Source organism: Melanotaenia boesemani, chromosome 10, assembly GCF_017639745.1.
Source record: "Melanotaenia boesemani isolate fMelBoe1 chromosome 10, fMelBoe1.pri, whole genome shotgun sequence".
NCBI lineage: Eukaryota > Metazoa > Chordata > Actinopteri > Atheriniformes > Melanotaeniidae > Melanotaenia > Melanotaenia boesemani.
Window position 1 is genome coordinate 30,218,271 of NC_055691.1, and position 18,690 is coordinate 30,236,960.

The window sequence follows — 18,690 nt, forward strand, 5'->3', positions numbered from 1 at the left end:
CAACCATCCAAACCAAATGACTACAGACCAGTCACCCTAACATCTCACATAATGAAAGGCAGCACTTTGAGGATCATGTTCCTTAATTTATCAAGTGCCTATAATCCATTCAGCTGTTCTGTTATGTGAGAAGGACCATATGTTCCAGATGAATACCTCCACAACCACCTGGACTTATGACTACCCAACAAACAGACCACAGTTTGTGAGACTGAAAGGTTGTGTGTCTGAGATTGTGTTCAGTAGGACAGAAGCACCACAAGGGACTGTACTCTAACCATTTGTTTTCACACTGTACACCTCAGACTTCCAAAACAACTCTGTCCTGCCATCTGCAGAAATAATCTGATTACTCTGCAGTTGTGGAGTGTATCAGTAATGATAACCCTGGAGCTGCTGGAACTGATTGTCCAGAAAGGAATGTTGCACAAGCTGCTGAAAATAATAGAAAACTCTTCACATCCTCTACACCAGGGGTTCCCAACCTGGGGTCCGGGACCCCCAAGGGTGTCCCCTAAAGAGCACATGGGGTCCCCAAGGCTTTTAACATTCAGTGCCATTGTAATCAATGTCCACACGCTCTCCCTATTTTAAGGAAGAAAAGAAAAATTTTGTTATTTTGACTTAGGATTCATGGAAGAGCAGGACTCAGCCAGAATCCATTATTTATGGTGAGAATCTCACTTTTGAAAGTTTAAAAGCAAGCATGGTTTCAGTATGGGATGGGGCAGGGGGTCCATGGCTTTTTAAGGGGATCCCCAAGGAAAATAGGTTGAGAACCACTGCTCTACACAACACAGTGAAGAAATAACAGTTAGATCAGTGTGAGGCTTTGTCAAGTCCAATGCAAGAAAGAAAGGTACCGGTTGTGTTTATTAAAAAAACAAACAAACAAAAACCTACAACATTGTAATTTCCCTCTGCGATAAATAAAATATTTTTCATTTCCTTCCAAATTTGAAGACAATAAGAGAAAACAGCTACAGTGTCACAAACTACTATTAAAATTAATTTAATAAACAAATGACAATTAAATAAAAACAAAAAAAGGTACAAAAGCACATGATAACACTAAAAGGGAATACAAAAGTTCACCACCGAATGTGGAAGTCATTATACTTCTATCTTATCTTTTTCTTGTGAATTTTATTTCTGGCCTGTCACATGATAATCACTTTTACAAGATGCCTCAGGAACACCGTCCTGAAAAAGGGGCACTCCAGGCATCTCAGTCAATTTACACGTCAGTCATTATTTACTCAACACCTAACAGTCTTCTGTAATATAATCTTTTAGACAGGATTCAAACCGCAAGCCTGTGACAGTCACACAATAACAGTGACATGTCCAGAATTGTCTTGTTGAGCATTCAAATTTCCAGGAGATTACACAGTCTCATACTTTACTGTGTATTTACAGGTTGCAGACTTTCTAGTCTGACTCTGCTCAGCTTTTGGTTGTTGCTTGCTCATTGCTACTCTGTGTGACCCTAATAAAAAAGTTCTGTGACAGATTGAAGCTGAATGGCAGCAGAACATCAGAAAAGTGTTGAACTACTGGGTTCAATCATATGCTGTTTTTACACTAAGACTGGAGGGTTTTAACATTTTCTTTCAAAATGGGTACATATGCTAAAACAAGCTGATTAAATACATCCCCATTTCGAGTAGTAGCTTGTCTAGTCTCAGTGCTCTTCAGGCTATATTGCATTCAGAAGAGGTCCAGTAACTATTACTGCCTCTCATAGACAAGTACAAAACATGAAGGAATGACGTTGGACTGTACTCTATAGGCAGTGTGTGTCATGAATGTGTGAATATTAGTACATTAATGAGTAATGTTTGTCGCTAATCTGTGAATTTCTAATGCAGTAGGGCCTTTACAACCAACTAAAGAGTATCGCTCTAACAACATTCTTGTTGATAGTGGACATGTCATGCTGAGTTGTGTCTGCAAGCTCTGACAGAAGCCACAAAGCTTGCAATTATTTCTGCACCAGTCAGCCATTATTACTGTACACACAATTAATGCAACTGAATTAGGACAGTTACAGAGATATATTTTTAGACTTGTACTTAAAAAGCAACACTCCCACAGCAGACAGGACAAGTCAAAGAGATAAAAAGTGCTGTACCAAAACAGAAGGACAGCTTTTTAAAAAATTTTTTTCAAGTGTGAACCTGCACAACACTGTCTGCAGGTTTTGTTGGACCACATTATTTAGGAACCACAATTTTCTGAGATAATTAGACTAGTTGCCTTTGACTGGACCAAGGGCAACAATCGGAATCAAAGTCTTTGTCTCTGGACATGCTCCGTATATAAATCTCTCTTGAACAAGGAGGAAAATGGAGGAAAGAAGAGGTTTGGCATTAGCAACCTTTACCATGGTATCTAATTGTTTTGATTGGTGCTGGATTGGCAACATGTTGGTTTAGCATTAACTTTAGTTTACTTTAGTCTCTTTTTTGCCACAGTGCATTTTATTGCCCTACAGTCTACCCTGTGTTAGGTTTGCCTGGGCTTTTTTTTGTTTGTGTGTTTATTTGTTATGTCGGCATGACATTACACACAGTTCCTCTCATAACATTTAACAACTCAACAGTTTTTGTTATAGTGGCGCCAGCCATTCACGCTCCAGCAATTTGCCCTCTTTGTAGTCAGTAAGGTCACACATTGTGACATACACTGATGCTCAGATCAGTAAAAATACATGTCCTGGTTACTACATAAGGTACAAAATCTCTGCAATGACATTACATATAAGACTTATGTACTGACTAGCAGAAATATTGGGTTTAAAATGTCACATTTCCTTTTTTTTATCCCATTCCTGAAAACACTTAAGCAGTATTGTTTTATCTATCAAAGTATCTTTGAATTAAGTAATACTCTTGGATTGCTGCTGTATTAAATGACTCAACTTACTCATTTGTTGATTCTCAAAACCCAAACCAGCTGTCTGCTCCTCCTAATTAATCTGACTCTCCTTCAGCTACAACTGCTGCTGTGGACAGAAATATTGAAGTGCATATGGATAATGCATATATTTGTGAAAAGATCCATAAATGTTAACTTAACTGTCTTACATTTACAAGTGAACTGAGAACTGCAGAAATTTTGAGAAAACTTGGTAGTCTTTGCTTTTAAAGCATTTCTTCCTATAAAGTATCCTTTAATAGTGTCCATCAAGACCAAGGAACAGGCTTAACATCAGGATGTGGAGAGACTAATCCATGCTTTCATTCCCAGAACATTAGCTTACTGTAAGGGCCCTTAACCCTCAACTTTAGCAAAGAGTGCTGCTGCCAAGTCAAGACCAAGAAAAATCAACACATCACAAATGTCTTTGCAACAGCTCCCATTTAGTTTGCAGTGTGTTTGTTTATTTGTAAATCTCACAAAGACTTAGAGGGACAGAACGTATCGGATATGTTATTCTCTCATTCTAAAGTCTTTCTGCAGGGCTATAAACTGTTCCTTAAATGCAAATTAAAATGAAATTTTCATTCATTGGACTGCATGGAGCTGGAACAAATTCTTGGAGGAAGTTTTAATCTGACCATTTTGAAATCCAAGCTAGAAATATTTGTATTTTCATCTGAATCTTACATACTTTACATTCATCTCACCAGATGTTTTGTGTTCATGTCTTGCTATGTTTGTTATCGTTTTCATGGTTTAAAACTCTTCTTTCCCTCCTTTAATAAATTTTCTAAAGTACTTTTCTCTTTTGTGTATGAGCTTTTTAAAGTTATTTTATCTTTGTGAAGAGTAGAAGGGAAAATATAAAAAAAAAAAAAACATTCTCATTTCCTACTTAAGACAGTGCCTCTAGTCTTTCGATGGAACTTGCTGTGTGGAGTAACTTGGTGGATGGAAGCAGGTATAATTTCTTGACAAAAGAGCTACAAGTTGACAGGGCCATCTGATGTGTTTAAACACAACCTCAGCTGCTACATTGCTCTTATGTTAATGCTTTATTTTGAGCCACAAGCAAAAGATTAAAACAAAATACAGAAATAGCATAGAGTGTCTACCATTACTCACTGTAATGGTAATGCTGGTGGGAAAAACAAAACACTGAGAATGGCTGAATACAAGTATTGCATAGTAAAAAAGGGATGATAGTCTTTGTATCTTTCAGGAAATAGATGGAAACATGAACATCCTCTATGTATCAGGAGAATACTGCTCTTTTTTCAAAGCGAAACAAAGATGTTTTTTTTCATAATCCCTTATTTCATAAGCCTTCAAAGAAAAGGTTGTGGGGGGGATGGGGGTGGGTCATAAATAGGAAACATGAGCCTTTTTTCACTAATGAGCTCTGGACAAGAGAATCAGGTCTGAGCATTTATTTAAAATCAGTTCAGCGGCAGAAGATGCAGGAGGCAGTACTTGATGCCCACCTTCCTCGCTGTTAATTCTCAAAGCAGTTATATGTTTAATTATGTTTCATATTTTTTACATAGCCTGAATTGAACAAATGCTGTCTTTATTCTGTACTGGGGATTTGAACGTTTGCATCCTGGTATACTTATCCACCAGCCAAGGTCTGGACTGCAGTAAATGTGTGAAAGATGGATGAAGGCAGCAATAAAAGCATAATAAGTATTAAGTCCACAGACACAGCATGAGGTGGACAGATATTAGGAGTGGCTCAATTGCAGCCACTACTTTCTTAGAAATCCATTTACCTCCTGCTCACAAGACCATATTCTAAATAAATACATCCAGGCCCAGGTACAGAAGTCTCAAGTATGAATATAAACAAGCAGCAAGCACCCACCTGTGTAAGCTAAAAACTAACCTGATAAGGTGCTGAGATAAGCTTTGACCCAAGTTCCTCCTAATGCTATACACTAGTTTCAAAGCAAAATGTTCCCCCTGCCTAAAGGCATCTTGACTTTTGTATAGTCATATCCACTTTGCGTTATGCCTCATCTCACATCATTTGATACGTAAGCTCTTATATGCACACACAACTGTAAGTCTTGTACACAGTACCAAGAATAGTCTCATGCAATACAGTTAGTTTAAAGAGTTCCTACTCTCCCTCAGAGTTCTGTCACCACCCTCAAAAAGTCCCTGCTTGTGGAGAAACGACCTGCTGAACACAATTCATCAGTAATTGTCCAGATACTGAGTCAAATTAGCGCACCCACAAGGAAGCGGTAATGCCAGGGACATATGTGGTATTGTGTTGGCAGGGGGATTTTTGACAGTGTTCTTTCACAAGAGTCTGAGAGCAAAAAGCCACAAATCCTAAAGCAGAAGGTTTGTGAGCACACAGAAGCCTCAGTGCAAGGAGAGTGGCTCAATTAGGAAAACAAAGCATTTGTTCAAGAATTAATACTGTATAGGGCTGAATTGAAACAGGTCGTGTTTGCATTCAAACTGGGACTTTTTAAATGCGGTTTGAGGTTTGAGGAAGAACAGTTTAACATCATGTAATTAATTATTTTCAGCATCCATGCAAACGTTTTCATGTGATAAAGGCCATGATGTCCACTCCCAAGCAAACACTTTTACAACCTCTTTCCCCAGATGACCTATTTTGGAATAAGATGAGAGAAAAGGTAGGTTTTGAACTGGACGCAGGCGGTATCTGAATCTCAAAACTTAACATAATAATTTTGCTGCATGTGTTTACATGGAACAGTTTATCAGTCAGCCACTTTTTGCAAAAGAAAGATGGTACAAACTTTAAAGCACTTGCTGAGCTTACTCTGCCAAACACTGACAAGAATCACAGCTGAAAGCATCTAAAAGGAAAAGGCGATAGCCCACATTACAGTCATGAGTCAAGAGACCTACATATTTATATAATTTACACTATTGTTTCAAAGACAGAAAAAGCAGTGCTTATTTCAACACTTCCTATCTGTCTTTCTTTCTTCTTCCATCTCTAAATTTAATGCGAATCACAAAATGAGTTGCAGCACCTCCGGTGCAGCCACCCAGAAAGAGTCCACTTCCCCCAGTGGACACAAACTAAGCTCTGTGTTAAGGGAAACATACTCCGTGGACACACAACAACACACAACTGTGATGTGAATACATAAAAAGAGAACACACACATAAACATACATGTGCCTGTAGCCCTCTCACATGCACATTTACACACAGTTTGTGTGAATGTGCTGTGTTGCACATGCTCTTAAAATTTCTTCTGGGCAAATGAACCAGCAAATCCCCCATCTGTAGATGTATCCCTGACAGTGCAGCACAGCAGAGATGAACAGACTTGACATGACATGGAACTGGCATTTGTTCGGCTGACACACACTGAAATAATCAGCAACCACAACAGGAAGCTATAACACTCATTACATATCAGTGCAGAAGACTCAGCTTGTTTACTTGAGCTGTGTGTAAGAGCATCACCTGGCACGCCTAATTAATCAAGTAAAGATATTCACACTGTAGTGCAGGCGGCAGAAAGCATTTAAAAATAGCAAAATGGCTCTACTGAAATATACAGCACATTCCCAGTTTTGCTCCCCAAGCACCTGCACTTGTCTCACAGATGCTCCCACAGCTCACCTTCATAGGTTCCACTCTCTAGCAGGGCTCCACTTTGCTCCAGTTCCATAAAACGCTCCACACTCACAAAATTGTAGTCCACCCCTGGCACCTCCCCCTCCTTAGGCTGCCTGGTGGTACCTGCAGAGAGAGGGTGAGAGAGGAAGAGAAAAAGTGAGACGGAGAGGTCATTAGAGCCAAATAGGACACTTGAGAAGAAAAGGCAGGAAGGTAGGGAAAGAGCCAAAAAAAAAAAAGGGTTGGACAGGAAAAGACGACAGATTTGAGGCTGTAGAGCATATAAGAGGAAGTGGGAGGAGAAGGGAAGTGGAACAGAAGAGGCTGACTGAGAAGTCATCACTTGTGATAGCCAAATCCATTCACACAATTCTGAGTGAGTGACAGTGAGAGACAGCTAGAGAGAGGCAGGGAGAGCAAGCTCAAGCAGCATAACACCATCATTCAGGCCGTACAAGCCAATCCGATGCTGCTTTAGTAATGACTGAATCAATATGGCAATTTTACCAAGCATAAGTCAAACTCCCATCCACAGCACACAATACTGTGCCGATTGGATTATTGTTGAAACAGCGGGAATGCAGAGGCGCCACATTACCGTGTAGCAATTAGAGCCTTCTTGCATCAATGCTCTGGAGATCTTCATCAGTGCAGCAGGCTTGGCTGTGTAATGGCAGCAATGGGAGTTTGGAATTTAATGAGGTGCTGTGTTTGTGTCCCTGCCAAGTGGACTTTCAGCTCAGGCTCAGTGAAGTCTGCTGGTGCTGATCTCTGCTGTCTATCGATCATACCAGAAAACAGTCACTCGTCTGGCATGGAGATGGAGACCACTGTCTGAGCTGTTTGCCAGGATTTGGGCTCACATGCTAACAACTAAGGTGGATTGATCTGACCATGAGGTTGCCATAGAGCACAAGATTTGGGTTTAATCACACCAGTGAAGAAGCTGGGACAGTTGTTTTGACAAGATTGTGGAAAACTGGAAAGAAAAAAAGGGCTTCATATGTTGAGGAATGAATGGTGTAAAACTCTTACTGGTATCATAACAGAAGTATAAGCTGAGGGAGATTAGAGCAGCAGGTGACGGATGTGCTGTGGACTCACATATGTCACACTCACACATATGCACACAAATTCTCCCCAGAGTGTGATATCTTAATCGTTAGATCTCTATTGATCATCTGCCACCACTTTACTCCTGTAGAGCATCTACTAAACATCCTCTACTGTTTTCACTTCACTGCTGGGAGAAAAGATGGCAACTTGTCAACACCTAATGAGAAAGGAAGGGACGCCCAGATCATCAGACATCAACAGCACAACTACTGTGTATAACCGCCTAACATTACCAAGATGTGTACAGATTAAATGTGACTGTTTGTACTTATCTCTGTCTGTGCGTGCCTATATGTGTGCACATAACTGTGTCTTTGCACCCACTGTGCCAGCAGTAATTATTATACATCATAAACAACAACCTCACAAGTCTGACTGAGGGCTTTTGTGCACATCTTCATGAGTTGTCTAACCTTTCACATTGTTTTATCTGTTCTGACTGATCACCATCCAATTGACTGAATACTGCATTCACCATTATAATGTTTAGCAAGAGCTCTACACTGACAACATAACCATATTTTTGGCTTAACTCAACTGTAAGACTACAAATATTCAGGTGTAATACCAGGATGTTATGATGCTTTAAAATCTTTTGTGATTCAGACATGATATGACTTTGTCTCTCCAACATGATCTGATGGTAAAATAATAGGTCAGAGCTATTTTGATGTGATGATGTAAGCCTGCACATTACAAAAGCAGATTTAATGTTATGATTTCTGACTTTAAAGCAGGAGAATTCAAGTTTCAACTTGAAATATGCCACTGAACCACATAAACTGGGGTCAAAACATCTCTGCATCAGAAAAGTCAGTGATTTCTATGAAGACCTTTTCATACTTCTGAAGAATGTTTTCCTATTTTGCTTTTACCATACAATTACATGAACTAAAATCACAGTCCAAAACATTAGTGATGAGAGCTCAACAACAGCAGGACTGACCAGGTCTTTGAGGACACTGGAGACAAGAGCCAGGAACAGAAACAAAGAGTCTGCTGCTGGATAGAGTGTGACTGGGAAGACACTGAAACCTTAGATTAAAGCCTTAAGGGAAGCCCTGCTGCTGCACCACCAGCCTGACCTCTACCCTGGTGCAGTTTCATGCATGCCACTCTGCTACCGAAGGCTGAAGACAACAACTGCCTCAGCCTGGGGATCATTCGTAAAACTATTATTGTAAAGGAAGTAGTGTCCAGGTATATTTATTCAAAGCTGTAAGGAATATGTTTTCCATGTTGTAAAAATCTTCCCCATCCCCATAAATAGACTCCTCATTCCTCTATCAATACAAACATTTTACATTATAACCTTGCTCCATAACGATTTGGTACAATGACAGGCTATTTTATTAGATAATACCTTCTAGTTATATCAGATGATCATTTTGACCAGTTTAATAAATGTCAGGAAACTGTTTTAATATCATTCCAAAGAAAGGTCTGTGCAAAGTTGTTCAAAACATTTACAATGGAATCAAATCTATGAATTATACCAGAGGTTAAAGTAAAGAAAAAAATCTTAAAGTATCATCCACTGAATGTGTATCACAGCTTTGACCACTGCAGCAACTCAGCCAGCCAGGCGGGGCTGGTCGCCTTCCACTGGGTACATTTATTGATCTGTAAGATCAGAATGAAATTATTCTGCTGCCCACACCAGAGTAGGCAGAGACTTCAGGAATACTGATGACCTGCTGATGGCATTCTCCCACAACTTCCTTTGCTGGACACACCAACTGAGCAGAAGGAGGGAGTGAGCGCCTTGTTGGATCTGAGCTGGGAATATTGATCGATCACCAGGCCTCCAGATAAGCAGATAGGCCGACAGTTCCTCATTTCTCCTTTCCTTTCTCTTTGCAGTATTCTGCTCTGACTGGATTAGCACATTACCTGTTTTTCTGCTTCACCACCTGCTCTTCCTCATCCCCTTCCTCACACTTAATACCTGTGAAGTATACCTTTTGATTAAAAAGAACACTGCACCCAGAAAAATCCATACTGTGTTCCTGTTGCCACCATTCTATGTCTTCATCAATCTTTAAGCTCGCAGACTTACTCTGTTATTTAAAATGACCAGGTAGAAGCCCAAAAAAAAACTTAAAAAATGAAAAATAAAAAATAAAATAGCATAAAATCAGTAACTGCTGATTTGAAATGTCTTGAGATCAATTAAGGTGAATTACTCTTTACATTTTTGGTACAGTCACACAAAGCAGTGCAATAATTAATCAGCTGATCAAAGCAGAAAAGATTACCAAGGTGCTGAAATTTAAATTATGGCAGCAGACTGTAGGGCTGGGCGATATGAACCATATTTCATGTCTTGATATGTTTTTACCTACCTCACAGGAAGATCCTTCAAAGTATTTTGGTGAAGGGGAGTGTCTAGATCACATGGGCTGACAACAAGGGTGCCTCAGGGCTCAGTGCTTGGCCCTATTCTCTTTTCACTATACACCTCCTCACTCAGTGCAGTCATTAGCTCTCATGGCTTCTCCTACCACTGCTATGCAGATGACACTCAGCTTTTCCTTTCCTTCCCACCTGACGACACAACCATCTCAATGCGAATATCAGCATGCCTTGCTGATATCTCTGCATGGATGAAGGATCGCCACCTTCAGCTAAATCTGTCCAAGACCAAGCTCATTGTCTATCCAGCCAATCCTTTCTTACCGCCACAGATAAGCGTGCAGCTTGACTCTATCACGCTTGTGCCTACGTCTTATACCAGGAATCTTGGTGTCATTGTGGACAACCAGCTGACCTTTAAGGACCATGTTGCCTCAGTTGCTCGGTCTTCCCGATTTGGTCTCTACAACATTAGCAGGATCAGACCCTACCTGACTGAACACACAGCACAGCTCCTGGTCCAGGCTCTGGTCATTTCACGCATTAACTACTGCAACTCCTTACTGGCTGGCCTGTCTGCTTGCTCAGTAAAACCTCGGCAGATGATCCAGAACGCAGCATCATGTCTGGTCTTCAACCAGCCCAAAAGAGGTCATGTCACTCAGCTGCTAATCGCTCTCCACTGGCTTCCAGTTACAGCATGCATCCAATTCAAAGTTCTGCTTCTGGCTTACAAAACAATAACCGAAATGGCTCCTGTCTATCTCTACTCCTTAATCCAGAGCTATACTCCCTCTCGACAGTTACGCTCTGCCAGCTAAAAATGCCTAGTGCTCCCACCACAACGTGGTGCCATATCAGTAGCTAGACTCTTTTCCTCTCTTGTGCCCCGGTGGTGGAACGATCTACCAAACTCTGTCCGATCTACAGAGTCGTTATCGACTTTTAAGAGCAAACTAAAGACTCACCTGTTTAGGGAGCATTTCTGCACTTAGCTTAACTCTTCTACTTGTCGATATGAGTAAGAAAGATTTGTCCTGCTCTTTGGCACAACCCAGCACTGAATAAGCTGTGTGCACTTATGCCCAAGATGATATTGTGTGATTGTGATCTTGTATTAAAAAAAAAGAAAGAAAAAAAAGAAAAACACTACCTCTAGCACTACATGACAGCACCTGGATCCAACTGGACTTACAGCAATCTGACTACCACTTAATTATGATGTCCCATCCTGTTTGAATTCTTGCTTGTGTTGTTCTTACTCTCAGATGTAAGTCGCTTTGGATAAAAGCGTCTCCCAAATGACTGTAGAGTAGACTGTAGGGTACCTAAATCACGATATGATATATATCTCGACATTTAGAGACAGAGACAATTAGAGACAGCTCTAATTTTCAGCCTTTTGATTGCTAAATACACTTTCATTAAAAATCAGCAGAACATGTGCATTTAAACAGTTGACTAAAATTCAAGTAGCTGTATATTAAATTAAATGCTCTTAAACAAAATGAATAAAGAACACTTTTCAATGACCATAACAAAAATACAGTTGTGCAAAATGCTAAAAGAAAAGACACTTTTAACTCAAAACAGGCCATCCTGATATAAACAATATGCCCTCAATATATATTGCATGTAAAAAAGTCTCGATATATTTGAAAATCTCGATATATTGCAGAGCTGTAGCAGACTGTACAGTTAGGAGGCAGCGATGCACTCCTGGAAATAAAAGTACTTCTGCTGTTAACTATTGATTGGATGTCGCAGTCTCGCTAATAAAGAATACACTTGGCTGTGAGCCAAAAATTGCCTTGCATTGTAATCAGCTAGTGTAGCAAAACCTCTCAGAGGTGACTCTGCAAGTAGGAGTATGAGCGCCCCAGAGATTTATGGCTTAAATGTTTTAAATCTATAATAGCAATAAAAAGCTTCAGAACTGCCACTTTAGGGGGGTGAAGACATTCCCTGCCTCCAACCATGACAACCATCTACTGTAAGACATTTTTGCATTGGAGAGGGTGGACGTGTGTGAGAAGACGAGAGAGATTACTTAGAAACACAACAAGAAAAGTACATTTAGAGAAAAAGCTAAAATAGCTGATGTACTGAAATAACTCAGCTGGGCGTTTGACGATAAGAGGACAAAGACCTCCGTTGAATTATAGACAGGCAGAAGAGTGGCAAGCAGAGAAAAAACGAGGGAGCAACTGAGATGGAGACATTTGAAGGGTAGAAAGCCTGACTGGTTAACCCTGTGGTGCATTCACAGTAGCCTGTAAGTGTGTTTTAGAAAGAACACATGTTTTCATATACATGTTTTTATAATTAGACAGGAAGTCACTGAGAGGGAGAAGCAAAGCAGTGGAGATTCAAAGCTAAAAATAGACCAAGGATGGACTGATTATCATAATAAAGAGTGGGGGAGGTGGTCCAATAATACAGTCACAGCATGAGTAAGTGTGGGAACAAAGAGGTGGGTGGGTGGATGGGGTAGTGGTTTCTTTTTATATTAATAGTTAATACTTTAATCTATATACGCAGAGCTTCAGACATAATTATGTTTTCTAGAGTTTTGAGAGTCATACTTACAAAAAAAGTTATACATTTGTAGTAAGAACAGAGGAAACAGCTGTATGATAATTGGACTGCGCAACAAATCCAGATGAATAAAACTAGTCCCACTTGTGCTTCTAGCTCAATGTCTGACAACATCTCATCTATCACAGCCATCAGGTCATCTTGGGAGTCGAGTGGGTTTGAATGACTATGGTAACAGCAAATCCAACAATAACTAAAAATACTTTCTAAGAGGTGAACAGGTGTGACACTTTTTCATGACAATCCCCAGGCGAACTCAGAAAAGGATTCACACATGAAAGTACTGGTGTGATAGCACACCTGTCTTCTGCTACACAAACAGCACAAAGCACAGAAGTCTGCTTGGAGGTCTTTCTGGCTGAATCGGTGCATGCTGCTTATTGTTTCACCTCTTTAACCTTGCTGGATGTTTTGGTACGTCTATCATTAAATCAGTATGCTGTGTAGCAGAGAAAAAACAATTCCTTTCTTTCTGGTGAGATCTCAAGGATCCTGCCACTTAATAAAACTTTACACATGCAAATGAAATAAAAAATTTAGGCATCTTGTTTAACTGTGTAGCCCTATAATAATCTGAAATGTGTGTCTAATTTTGAAGTTCCTACAGGGAAAATTTAAGGGAAGCATTAGTCTTCCGTCCCTCTATCCATCTATCCATCTATCTCTTATTGTCTCACTGTTTCAAATTAGCCTCCTCCATTATCCTTTGTCTTGCTGCTCTCATTTGCAATTTACCTCATCCCTCTTCCATCCATTTGCTCCTCTGTTGGTGTTCTCTTTCCCCATTACTCCCTCTCTCTGTCTTTTTTAATCCGCGCTCTCTTCCCTTCATTATCCTTCTCTCTTCTGTCCTCCCTCCTTCAAGCTCTGGCTTGCACTTTGCTCTTACGTCTCACTCACTCTTTACTGCTCACCCCCTGTTCCTCCATCCTTCTCTCCAGTTGGCAGATGTGAAGTGTGACAGCAGGTCTATAGGAGAGGTATGATCGAGAACACACACTGGCATCCTTATTTACACTACAAAGCCCAGGCAACAGATGCAGCGACACAACATGGCAACATTCTGACAGAAACGTCTGCTACCGCGACAACACGTCAGTGCCTGGCAACACAGACTTACCATGGTAACAAGCAGCAACATCTACATTTGTTCTGCAAAAGTGAAATTTATGTCAGATTTGACACTCTCTTTTGCATGCACAGCCGTTTTACAAGTTACAGTCTCATAGGTCTTCAGCTTGAGCACTTTTGCTCCCCAGAGCTGCAGGAATTTGCTAGTTGCTGCCTAGCACAGCAATCAATCAATTACTGTCACAGGCTGGCCACTGAGAGCTCACACCTGGTTACCTCAGAGTAATTCAACGGGTGTTCAAGCAGACAGGTTTTTCTCTGATGGGAGCTGCAGGCTGGAAGGACTAAGGGACTTGGATGTCACTTCTCTGGAGTAAATCACTCTTGGGCTAGAGGATGCTCACAGATTCAGTCCAGTTACAGTCGGCACAGAGATAGATGGCAGTGTGGGCTGTTTGTTCAATTAGAGACACATTAAACATTTAGAGTTAAAGGCAGACTGATGTAATCCACATTGACTTCCCATGCAATAAAATTAGAGAACTTCAAAGCTTTACATGCAGATTGAGCTGACATGAGAGTCCACAAGAGACCACATCTGATCATGTAGTTTACAGGAAGCCTGAATCTAGCTCTACAAAGGTGTTTATTTCTATTACATAGTTGTGTTCATTTATATTTGCATGCTAAAATGAACAAGAGATTGTTATAATGAGCAGTTGCCAGGCAACCAGGAGAGACTCCAATAAACAGTCCTGAACATCTTTAACCATCTTATCCATGCTGGTTTTGCGTTTCCATGGTTATGAAGTCAAGTCCTCCACTAGTGGGGTTCAGAGTTCACTCCCGGGAGCCGGCTAGAAAGTCCAACCATCCAACACGCCTTAAACATATAGCTTGCACAATTTCTACAGTTGTTGTGCTTGTCATCGTTCTTCTGCTTTTTTGTTTCCTTCCTGATTATTTTCTTCTTTTCTGGTTTGTTTGTTTGCCTGGTTGCATGTCAGCTATTGTGCTCAGCACTGCCCCCACGATTTTCAGTGGTGTTGTTCCATCTTCTGCGTCAAGCGACGGACCAAATCATATATCTACAATAAAGGTAGATACTTTCGAACGTCCTCACCGGCAGCCATCTTGCCACAGGCTTGCTCTCTCATGGGATCTGTGGTAGCTGAGGGAAAGTGAGTGATCTGCACAAATGCAAATACTCTTATTTCGCTGGAATCTTGATGGATTTACAGTTTGGTTTCTTACAAAACTTATTAACGTGGCTATAATTCTGGATACATGAACATGCTTTTCTCTTTGAAAAACGACTTTAACGTGCAGCATAGTTGTGTTCTCCATCAGAAGGCACAATAAGGGTCATCAGAGCAGCAGAGCAGCTCATTCGCCAGGCATCAGCAAGTTCCAGAAAATCACAGCCTATCAGACAGCTTGAGGTCCTGTACATTGTACGGAAGAGGACCTCGGGTCAGAGGATGTGTTTTTGCTTGAGGAGGACATCGGCTACACACAGTATGGCGCAGACAGTTTGCACCATATGCTGCTGACATTAGTTGTGTCCATGTTTTTTTAGCTAAGGCTGTACTGCATTGCCAAAATAACTACACTTAGCTTACAGAGAAACAACATGTGCCAGAAGCTCAACAAAACAGTCCTTTACAAAGGGTTTTACCCAAGACATGTTTCTGGGCGTTTTTTTTTTATTATTTTTTTTTTATTATTATTTATTTATTTTATTTTATTTTCAGTTTTGTTTTACAAGAGCTTGTACTTCGATTACTGAGATGTAGTTTGTGTTGGTTTGAAGTTCTCTCTCACTCTGCTAATTGTATATCAGTGTAACTCGGAGCCTTTTCTGTGTTAAATTCAGTTCCACTGTTTTACCCACATCTCTGTTTTTATTTCTGTTCTCCATGTATAAATTTCCACAACAGTCTAGTTCTCTGTACAGGGTGGGCATTTTTTGTATTGCAAATAAATGTCACTTTTATGTACAAGATGTTACCAGATACTGAACTGAATAATGAGAATAATGTATTAAAAATGTATTATATTGTGTTATGATAATATAAATATTACTAATATAATAAAATAATTTAAATTACTACATGTTTAAACTAAAGATGTAATAAATCAAATTCTATGTATATATATATATATATATATATATATCATAATATATAATCATGTTGTCATTCTGTACACTGAGTTTTAGTAGCCTAAATATTGATTTAACATGAATACCTTGTGTGTGTGTATTCACTGCACCCATCTGTTTATTTTCATATGAAAGTCCATGGTTAAAGCTCTGCTCTAGAATCTTTGGCTAAAATTATTCATCATCATTCATAAGTATGCATTCTCATAGCAACATCTTTGGCGTTTATAACAAACCATACCCCAAAAAATCACTATAAAACTTATCAAGTTATGGTTATTTATAAAGTGCATGTACCATTAAAACAATGTTATGAGTGAGCGAGTTGACTGTGGCAAGATGGCCGCCAGTGCAGATGTTCGACTCCATTGGCCAGTAGCGCGGTTGAGACATCTAGTCTTTATTGTGGGCATTTATAGGCCAACTTACTTATTAACTTCCACTGAAATCACTATTTAAGTTTTTTGTTAAAAAATTGGTTACCATTTTGAATCCCACATAGTTTAATAATTATTTTAGTTCTTATTAATTTCCCTGCAAGGGATTAATAAAGTATTTCTGATCTGATCTGATCTGATTCAAATGTTGGAATGTCTTTTGGACTTGTAGATTAGTGGAATGTGTCATGGTTTCTGGGTGTTGGTGTGTTGTGTTCATGTTCTTGGTTTTCTGGTCATGTTTAGTTTTTTCCCTTGTGTCCTGTGGTTTTCTGTTTCTGCCTCGTTAGTTCATCTGGTCTAATTAGTCATCCACTTCACCTGTGTCTTGTTACTCCCCCTGTGTATAAGTACTCCCGGTTTTCAGTCATTCCTTGTCAGATCCTCATTTTGTCATGTTTGGTTTATGTTCAATGGAGTTTATCCCGGTCGTCTGTGGTTCCCTGTCGTGAGTTCCTGGGTAATAAACCTTTTTACCTGCACCAGTTCTGCCTCCTGCCTGCATTTGGGTCCTCACCTCCACCTCCATTCGTGACAGTATGGCAATAATTATAATATAATTTTAGAGATGATCAAGTACAAAATGTAGTAAAAAGTAATTTCATAATGGATGATAATTTCAAAGGGTTAACCAATTTAGGGCATCAACATGTTTTTTCCCCTCTATTTTTTATTCCCAAACTAAAAACAATACTAGCTTTACTTTAGTGTATATTTACTTTCATATGTGACAAGCTAGAACCACTGTTTTTTATTTTGCTTAAACATTTAATCAGTAAAATGATAAAACTATAACATCTCCATTGAAAACTTAAATCATTATTGCCTGGCATAGTTTAACTCATTAGAGATGGGCTTAAGATAAGACTTTGCACATTAGTAATTGATGCATCATAAACACTGGTGGTTGGTCTTAAAGATAAAAGGTGAATGTGAGTTTTGATACCACCAAATTTAATTTTGTGTACAATTTGAGTTTCTTTCATTTAGTGCGTGTCTTTTGGGTGTAACAGTGGCTGCAGAGACATCTGTGAAGCTCGATGCATCTGCATCCAGCCAAGTTGGTGCCTGGGTGACATTGAGAAATTACCCCTGTACTGAGATGTTTCCTGTGGTGATGGGAATCAGCCGCAATAGGCTGAAAAGCAGCTTTATTAGTCTGCAGAGCTGAATGACGCAGGAAGACAGTGGGGATCATGATGGTGTATACATGCAAAGCTTATGTGTAGAGTTTGGTATTCTGTGTGTGTTTGTGCAGAGACGTAAAGACTGACCAGAATAAACAATCCAAGTCTCTGAGGTGTTACTGCTCACTGACCAGTTCAGGACCAACAGTTTAACAAGTGCCTGGCTCATCAGGCGCAATACTCTGATCTTAGCAGCAATACAGACAGAGACAATGGTCTGAGAGGCAAAACTACAGACAGAAGCAGAAATACAAAAGACTTCAGAGGAACCTCAGTTTGTGATTAACATCTGAGTGAGAGGATCACATTGTGAAGAGGAAAAAGCGATAAGATGACACCTGTCCGGAGCTTAACTTGGAAAGCAATTTGAAACCATAACCAATTCATTAATCATGTTCAATATTTGCTATTTTCTTTTCATAATATGTAGATAATTCCCCCACATTTTCTTTCATCTGTGGAACAACATTAATCCAGCGTGCCAATCAAACTGCAGGGAGCGTAGAACCACATCAAAGCATGTCAGCCAGCCCTTTAACAAGAGCAAGCCAGTAGGCAAATCACTCCTTTAAGGAGAGTCCCTGGGGGATGATGTATTTCTCTTCCTAACGCACACTTACAGACGCAAGCACACACAACTTTAAGAGAGAATGGCATGTAAGACTCCCATGATTCATTTATCAGCTCAGCAGATTTAATCTCATCACACAAACAGAATAATCAATGCAACAGTAAGAAATTTATGCATACAATCATTACCCCACAGATCCACACATACAAGTTATGTATCTTATCTTTATTACCTCACTGAACATCATTATTATCTTCATGACACATATCCTCAAATAACTGTCATCACTCCTCTTCCTCCCCCTTTGCTTCATCACCATCATCAGTCACAGTGCCATATGGGAATTAAGGCGCACTCATATCTGCTAACTAGATATATAAGAAACAGTCAGCAATCTACAGTGGTGTTTCAAAGTTTGTGGACTTTTTTTCTATATTTCTGCATGTGTAACATGTCTTTAAAGTAAACATAACCCAGTTTAAAAGATATGGAAAAAATATTATGTTTTTCTCTTGTGAAAATGTCTGATTAGCTGTTACCAGGGAGCTGTTGGTTTGAAAGTGAAATTTAAGTCTAAATCTAGGTTAATTTTGTTAAAATTAACCAATACTAATCAGAATCTAATTTTAATAATTAAGATTGGTATGA

The 18,690-nt window shown here is 39.6% G+C and overlaps 1 protein-coding gene across 7 annotated transcripts in view; it reads right to left on the reverse strand.

The window, feature by feature from the left end:
- LOC121647434 (membrane-associated guanylate kinase, WW and PDZ domain-containing protein 2-like) overlaps positions 1-18,690 on the reverse strand; it is a 100,896-nt gene that overhangs the window by 41,424 nt on the left and 40,782 nt on the right. For 6 of the 7 annotated variants that reach the window (XM_041996842.1, XM_041996843.1, XM_041996844.1 and 3 more), the window contains exon 3: positions 6,547-6,666. In XM_041996842.1, the coding sequence (XP_041852776.1) occupies positions 6,547-6,666 (120 nt within the window). Of the gene's footprint in view, positions 1-2,928; positions 3,007-6,546; positions 6,667-18,690 lie in introns of those variants that run through there. The other variant, XM_041996846.1, reaches the window with a different exon arrangement.